Below are 8,099 nucleotides of genomic sequence, written 5' to 3'. Positions count from 1 at the left end.
ACCAACCGCGGGCTGTCAGAGAGAATTGACGGGAAGCTCACACATTCCGACAAGTAATTGTAGAGTCCTCGCTTCAGCAGTTCGTCACGCACGCAGTCATCCGATCCTTCCATGACGAATCGTGTCAAACTGTCAGGTTCTGAATGGTGCATCCTACAAATTCCCAATTCATACGTATTTTTCGAGTCGAGATACATACTTTCCACCTAAGTCCCAATTAGTTCATACTTGCTTCCAACCGGTTTACACGAACTAGACGAGGAGGGCATCGCATTCAAGTGAAACACCTACGCCGAAAGCTAAAGGAACATCAATGAAACAGGGACAGCATTTCATACCAGAGGGTAAAATCTTACAGGACATTTCTTGTTGTCCAGTAGGTCAGCATATTCGGAGTTATTCGACTTAGCCTAGGATTGCATAGCTTCACATGACAATTCAAGTAAACGGGCGAATTCATCCACTGCAAACTCGCATGAGACAACCGGAGTCACTGGAGTTCAAGTAGAGCACGAGGTTGACAGAAACTCGGGGACTGCTCCTTAGAGCGAAACCGCTGATGGGCTATCAAACAGTTTTCACTAGCATCAGAAGTAGTGCGTTGAGTCTGGACAATCCGATTCGATGAGAAATTCCGCCAACGTCTCATAAATCTTGCAATCAAATCGTGCAAGGAAGCCTCTAAGGGTGAATTCTGTGGCGTCAAATTTAAGAAAATTCTAGTGCCTCACAGTACAAGGCTTTGGTCTTTCGGTGATTATCGCGGAGCTAAAACACAATGAAGTTATCAACAAAAGTCGGTTGGTGTGCCTACTCCCAACTTGAAACGACAAACATCCTATGGTGAAGGATGTGAATTGCGTGAGCTCTGTTGATTAACGACAGTTTTTCGTGCTGAAACCGCACCGATCGTAATTGGTACACGTGGACAAATTGGACATGTGAGCTTCCGCATGGACCACCGTCATATCAGAAAACTCTACACATGGGACTGGTGAAATTGGTGTGACAAATCACCATTTCGCATGAAGCGTTTATGTCGTTGCTGTAAGCTTAACTCATTTGTGATCGCAGTGAGAAATCGACATACACAAGGCTTGATCTTTTTATTCGCTCAAGCGTTTCCGCGCAAATAAACGTGAGATAAGGCACGAAGAATCGAAGTCATATCTCATATAGTACCAACTAAAACATGAGGTGGCCTTTGAGAAGCATGTTCACTCAGCCGATACAATGAACGAAGTATTCAGTTGAGTCTCTGTTAAGACAAAATAAGTTCACCAGTTGCGCCAAATTCGGGTTCAAGCAAAGCACAAGTTTTATGAATCCTCGGAAATTGTGCGACTGATGAACCCCAAGAAGAAGGAAAAAATAGCGGGCTGTCGGAGAGTTTTCAGCAATCTTATTAGTAGTGTTCCCCAAAGTGTTCATATTTATTTCCCTTGCTGCTACTACATAATCCAAAATGAGTTACGGACATGACTGTTTGATTCATTGACTGAGGTGTTCATTCAAGTGGCTAACTGTCGGTTCGTCCGCCAGAAAATACTGTTTTCATAATGACGTAGTTTCTGAGAAGCCTGATGTTTGTTCGTTGAGTAATCACGCCTCTATACTGTTGAATAACTAATTAATATCCAACTCCACGTCCCACATTCCGAACATTAACCCCCAAACGAAAAAGCAACAAGATATCTATCGATATCGATTCCTCTCTTCCACATAGTAGTATTCAATGCCTTTGAATTTAGATGCATTGATCAAGAGATTCTTCTTGTTCATTTACTCTCCCGCTCGAGACCTGACGTGGGTGGAACACCGGGAACACGTTCAGGAGACCTACCATGACAATGCCTCCCGTATCGGTTCTAGAAGCCCTACCTGACAATGCCTCCCGTATCGGTTCTAGAAGCAATAGAATGAGCACCGGCAAAGTATGTGGGTCAAGTACGACCCACTATACTGAGCTTTAAGGTTCAGATTTCTGTCTTAGGCTATCATACTTGCAGTGTTGTATCCAACTTCAATATGGTTTCCGACAGCGCCATGTGGAAAATTTCGTTTTTTTATTGATCCGACAGTTCCAGTGCCAAATGTGCTACATGCGGAAATCCCGTCTTTATCTCCAAGAAATCCTACTTTTATCGACTGCATTTGACAGTTCGCATACTGTCTGACATCCCGCCATTAGCTGATCGGTATGCATAGAATTTCGTGGCTAGCGTTTCGTAATAAACTTGCAATCCATGTCAGCATGATCGCGTGTAGCGAGGCCGGGGTCAGTAGCGTCTATTTGTGACGACTGTTTGGGGTCTTTGGGAGGCGAAAACCGGACGAGACATCCAGAGGCAGGAAGGAAGCGGCATGCATAATTACTGCCTGTTCCGAAAGTTAGAACCATCAAACTACCCGAGGTGTGTGCCCGTACAGCCAAGCCAACTGACATTGTGCAGAATATCGATGTGATAATTCATTTTACCAGCCTCAACTTCTTCGCTGAAAGATGGTAGTCGCCTTTCTGAGCCACGTGAGCCAGTCTGAGTATTCCACGTGTTCCTGGCATCAGCTGACAAATGAATGCACTATCAATCACCTGAAGCAAGTGCACATCGTTGCAGCCTGCTCACACATGCCTGAGATTTGCAAATGCCATTTCGCAAGTACACATCGCGGGATTCAAACAAATTCTATGGAACCAAGGAAACGAGGCCACAGCTTTTTTTACAATGAACATGTCTCAGAATTTACACTATTCCGAGACGCTGAAAAGTTCAAAGGAACCAAAGACACTTAGCAAAAGAGTTGTGGGACTTGTTTTCTTCTTTTCGATATACCGCAATCTGTAACATTTCCTTCTCATATTGAGCCACTATTGTGAAATAGCACACTTGGGGGCACATTCATCTGGTAAATATTATGTATTTTTGAGTTCCGCATTTACATGCCTGATATTATATTGCATAGTGGATACTTCTTTTACTCTGGATAAGCGACTGTTCAAGCTTCGTTCACCAAAGTGTATGAAACCCGACGCATGGTAATTTACGCGTCGACGGCGAGTTTCGCTACAAACTTTTCAGCGGGTTTATTTTTTCAACCGTTCAAAATGGACTCAGGAAGTATCAGTAAGGTCAGCTTCCTGAAAGCAACCACTGAATGCCCGAAATCTACCGAGAATCTCAGGTCCGCTAGATGTTAACCAGATAGACAACGCCCCCTCAATATGTAGCGCGTCACAGCCTTGTATCAAACCCAGACAGCGCGAGTCAGCGTTGATCAAGGTCAGACAACGCCCCCGCAATATGCAGCACGTCGCAGCCAGACCGCGTGCGTCAGCATTGGACCAAGTTCAGACAGTGTCCTTCCAATAAAAAAACTTGAGGCCGTTGTACTTTTCACACTCGCGCTCTCGCACCCACTTTGTTGGAATATAGCTATTGTGATCCCTTCTGTGAGTCTTTTCTCTCCGAGACTAGGCACTGGAGCGGGTCAGCAGCAGATACCACAGGCCAGCGAATCAGCAGATATAACAGTTAGTGAGTTTTCAACCGTTCAAAATGGATTCAGGAAGTTTTAGCTTGACTTCGGGAGTCTCGCTAGTAGACAAACCACACACCACACAAGACCTCACAGTAAATGCGGCACCCTGCACTTACAGTGGAATGATTTTTAAAATTTGTGAATCGAAACTCTGGGATGATCAAGATGAACGGAGAATATTAATGTTGGTGTCAAGTCACAGATCTTCTTCATCCGAAGAACAAAAATAAATAAATCATTCAGTTGTGGTACTCTTTCGGTGCATAGCTGTCGCAGGATACCGCCAGGATGGTCAGGTCTAAACACACAATCGAAAATCCAAGGATGGGTACGAAAAATAGGTCTTTCAGCCAGCATTCTCATGCCCTCATTTCTGAGCTAATCCGAGATCGTAACCCGATGAAACAAACCGAAACATACTCTGACAACATATTTCCGTGTTATCCGAGTACAAGACGCTTTTGAAACCGTCGACTAGTCAGCTTACTCAAGAAGATACACGAAGGTCATAGAGGACTTACTCTACAGAGGATAGGAATACTTTACTCCAAAACGAAAACAGAATGTACGTGGAATAAAACATGACCTTGGAACACATTCCACGGAAAATAACGCTTAGTGATTGGCTCTTAAATTTGCTACAACCATGCCCATGGATCTTGAGATATCAAAAGTGGAAAGTTCAGGAAACACAATGGATTCAGTAGTCTAACCGAAGGGATAGACAAATATCGGGTAGTTCAGCTGCATACGGTCCGAGTGATAGAATGCACTGGGTGGAGAGCTTTTACTTCGGTCTCCAGAATCGGCCAAAAACATCGGGTTCCGAATAGCGAACATCGACTACCCAAGGATCGTCTGGAAATGATCGAGAAGAGAAAATAGCTGCATTTGATTAAAAGGAGTGACTTACTATTCAACTCAATTTCATTCCTTGGATTTTTGACGCAGGAAGGATGCACCTTTACCGAGCGAAGATTGAGACATACTTTAGAAAACCTAATGCTATTCTTTATTATGTTTGGTTACTCATTTTAGAGGCCCGTTCACGAGATTGTTTCGACTATTGTGTTCTACACCACCGTAGAGATTTCTCTGAATGCCGTGTGCTTTACTTGCCAAAGTAGAGTGAAATATCATGCCTTCCAATTAAGCGCAAGCAGTTGAGCGTTGATCGGCTGGTTACTTGATGTAAACTCTGGGTTTCCGAGCGAAAAATCACACTACTCATGGACCTACCGGCAAGTGACTAACTGTCATATATATTAAGGTAAGTCATGTTGACGGGCGTCTTCTGTAATAATCCATCCAGTCAATACATTGCTAGCTCATGACATACAAAATTCAAATTCGGACAAGTTACTGTAGCAAATCTCTATGTTCATTTAGATGGCTCAATGAGAAAGTTGTGTTCGTTCAACTGATGCAGACCTACAGCGTTTCATACAGCGTCAGGTCGATATAGCGCGTGCAAAAAAACAGCCGAATTGTAGACAAACCTTACACCGCATTTAGAATTCCTGGAGGATCTGGACAATGAACTGCTCTAGAAGTTCAAGTATCTTGTATAAGTTGAGTCTATAAATAAAAGTGCAATAACCACTTTTCTCCAGTATTCCTGTGTACGTTCAAAGTTTCGCTATGTTTACCGGGGTGTTAGACATTCAAAAGATGGAGGTTTCTAAGGCGTTCAGTGATCCCAGTGTTCCAGAGTTTTCGGTGTCTAAAGCTCCTTTCCTAGGAGAAGCGTCCAACTAGGAAGTATGGAAGTACCTAACTCAAACCCAACAAAGCCAGCGTCTATATTAGTTTGATCATCTTTTGCACAGGGGCTCTAAACCATGTCCAGAATAGCGTTGTCGCCTCAAAGGATAACTGAAAAACTGGAAGAGCATGGTCAAGATAGACAAGGAGCAGGTCTGTCTCCATTTGGTCCACGGAGTCCGTCATTGGAGACGACACTTGATCGCGATTTTCCCATACCTGAAATCCGATCGCTATGCTTGCGCGACATTTCTAGGGCCGACTAATTCTGCCTCAAAGAATAGAAGTCCGAAAATCCAATTGTTTAGGGGGTCATTCGGTGTGTGTGTGTGGGGGGGGGGGTAGTCGGTCGACTAAGGGCAACACGAACAAGACAATATACACCCTTCCCTATTTTTGTGCCCCTACAACAAACGTGACAACAGAAAGGATATGTTCAGCTGACGTTGTAGAAAGCGAACTCAAGTTTACTGTCAACAAACGAAATAGGAACGGGTATCGTGAGAAACACCTTACCAACAAGCAAAACAGCCAAATATACCGAGCACACTTTTATGCAACTCTCAACGAGGAATTTGCAACTGAACAGGTGAGCCGCAGTCTAAAGGGCCCGCTGTAGCGGATATTTCTAACTGATTCAAAGGAGCCAGTTTCATTCAAAGGCCATAGTCGACTTAAACTCCCTTTGGATGACGAATCTGTGTTTGTGTACTCTTTCCCTATTGGGGTGAGGCACACTACGTCGGTCGGACAACTGCGGACAAGAACGAGTTCGAGAGTACTGTTCACCGTCTTGGAAAACGAATGAGCTTTTCAAGCACAACTGTGAATGATTTGGCCGAAACCGGACATCAAGTAGATGTGAATACTGAGTTCAAAATCAACTACCAGTTTCCAGGATTCAGCCAAAGCCAGTTAAAGATCACGCCTTGGTCACGCCAGAGTCAAACGCCATCAGGCTAATACACCCTCTTCTCTGCGGCCAAAACAGGTACATACACCCGGTACACTTAGCATGAAGGTCTTTGGTTTGTTTGCTGAGTTGGGCAATTTAATTGCAAACGTTTCACCACCAATCAAGGTGCCATTATCGGTGCGTTACTGCGGAGCGATGCGTTGTGCCACCAAACACCACGCCACTAGGCTCCCTAACAACGCACCAATGATGGTGATGAAACGTTTGTAATCGAATCACCCAGTTCAGCGAGCAAAGTAAAGACTATATATGCTACCTAAGCTACCAACGTTCCCCTCTATAGCACACTTGGCATAACCCCTGAATCATCGACAGTTGACGCGTTGCCACAGTGACAACCTAACTAAGCTATGTGGTCAATCACGTGGAAAATACTTGAAACCGATTGGGTAGTCATCGTTTTCGAAAAAGTTTGGTGACAATAGTGGATGGTATGGGCTCGCCGCCGCATGAACTGGCCAGATTCTTAGCTAGTATACTAAAACCACTCACGGGGAAATCAAGCACCTTCATTAGGAATTCGTATGACTATGCCAACAAAGTCGCAGGGCTTCCTTTGGAGATGGACGAAGTCCTCGTGAGTTTTGACGTAATATCAATGTACACAAACATCCCTAGAGCAGATGCTCTGGAGGTAACTAAGAGGTTGTTACTGGCAGACACGACACTCGGGGAACGGACACAGCTCTCGGTGGATGAAATAGTTGAGGGCATAAGAGTGTGTTTGAATCTTGATAAATTTGTTTTTGACACAACTTTTACTCACAAAAACAAGGCCTTGCAATGGGATCCCCAATATCCCCAGTTTTAGCCAATATTTACATGGAGGACTTCGAACAAATAGCTTTGGCCGGATATCATTGTCCACCCAAAGTTTTTTGGCGTTATGTTGACGACACGTTTGTTGTAATCAAACGAGGCAACGTAAACAGCTTCCACGACTACCTTAACAGTTTAAACCCACACATCAAGTTTAGCATGGAGATAGAGTCCACATCGGGCACATTACCCTTTCTGGACTGTATAACACATAAGATTGGTGGGAAATTGAAAACGACTATCTACCAGAAACCAACAGACTCAGGAACCATATTAAGCTATTCATCAGCACACCCAAAGTCCGTGTACGCCAGCATTGTCTCATCGATGTTTCGTCGAGTTAGAGCGCTGTGCACAGAAGAGATCGACCGGACGGCAGCTCAAATCGAGATTGCCAACAAACTTCAAGAAATAGGATACCCAGTGAGTTTGATTAGACGACAACTAAGGAAGATATTGGTTCCAGTATCTAGACCCAGTAAAGAATGGATTGGCACAGCAATCATTCCATATAAGGCAGGAACATCGGAGGTTATTCGAAGATTGTTGATCTTAGCCAACATTAGAGTGGCTTTTCAGAAGGGAAAAACGCTACGCTCAGTTTTGGTGCAATTGAAAGATCCCCTGCCGGCTGAAAGGACTAGGGACTGTGTGTACAAAATTAACTGCAACGATTGTGCTAAGGTTTATATAGGACAAACTGCCAGGGAATTGCACACCAGAATTGGTGAGCATAAAAGAAGGATTAACAAGCCACCAAGGAATGCGGAAGAATACCAAACGCTGGTCAAAGACTCAGCGATGGCGGTACATGCCTTAGACACGGGACATAGAATAGATCTGGAGAATGTGGAAGTCTTAAGATGGGGACTGCGATTCACACCACAGCGGCTGATAGCCGAGGCGGTTGAAATTACTAAGCATCACAGCGTTAGTAGAATCAAGGGTGTGGAACTGGCAAGCGTATGGAAAGCGGTATTAGATAAGCCGAGTTGACACG

The 8,099-nt window shown here is 44.3% G+C and overlaps 1 protein-coding gene across 1 annotated transcript in view; it reads right to left on the bottom strand.

Moving 5' to 3' along the window:
* Positions 1 to 4,163: 4,163 nt before the first annotated feature.
* The window catches only part of T265_15195 (hypothetical protein), a gene marked incomplete at both ends in the record, with an annotated part of 41,763 nt that continues 37,827 nt past the window's right edge, over positions 4,164 to 8,099 (bottom strand). The window contains one exon of the mRNA XM_009176998.1: positions 4,164 to 4,398. Coding sequence (XP_009175262.1) covers positions 4,328 to 4,398 — 71 coding nt within the window. The remainder of the gene's footprint in view (positions 4,399 to 8,099) is intronic.

The sequence above is a fragment of the Opisthorchis viverrini genome, assembly GCF_000715545.1.
Source record: "Opisthorchis viverrini unplaced genomic scaffold opera_v5_382, whole genome shotgun sequence".
In the NCBI taxonomy this organism is placed as follows: Eukaryota; Metazoa; Platyhelminthes; class Trematoda; order Opisthorchiida; family Opisthorchiidae; genus Opisthorchis; species Opisthorchis viverrini.
This window is presented reverse-complemented; position numbering and strand designations above follow the sequence as displayed.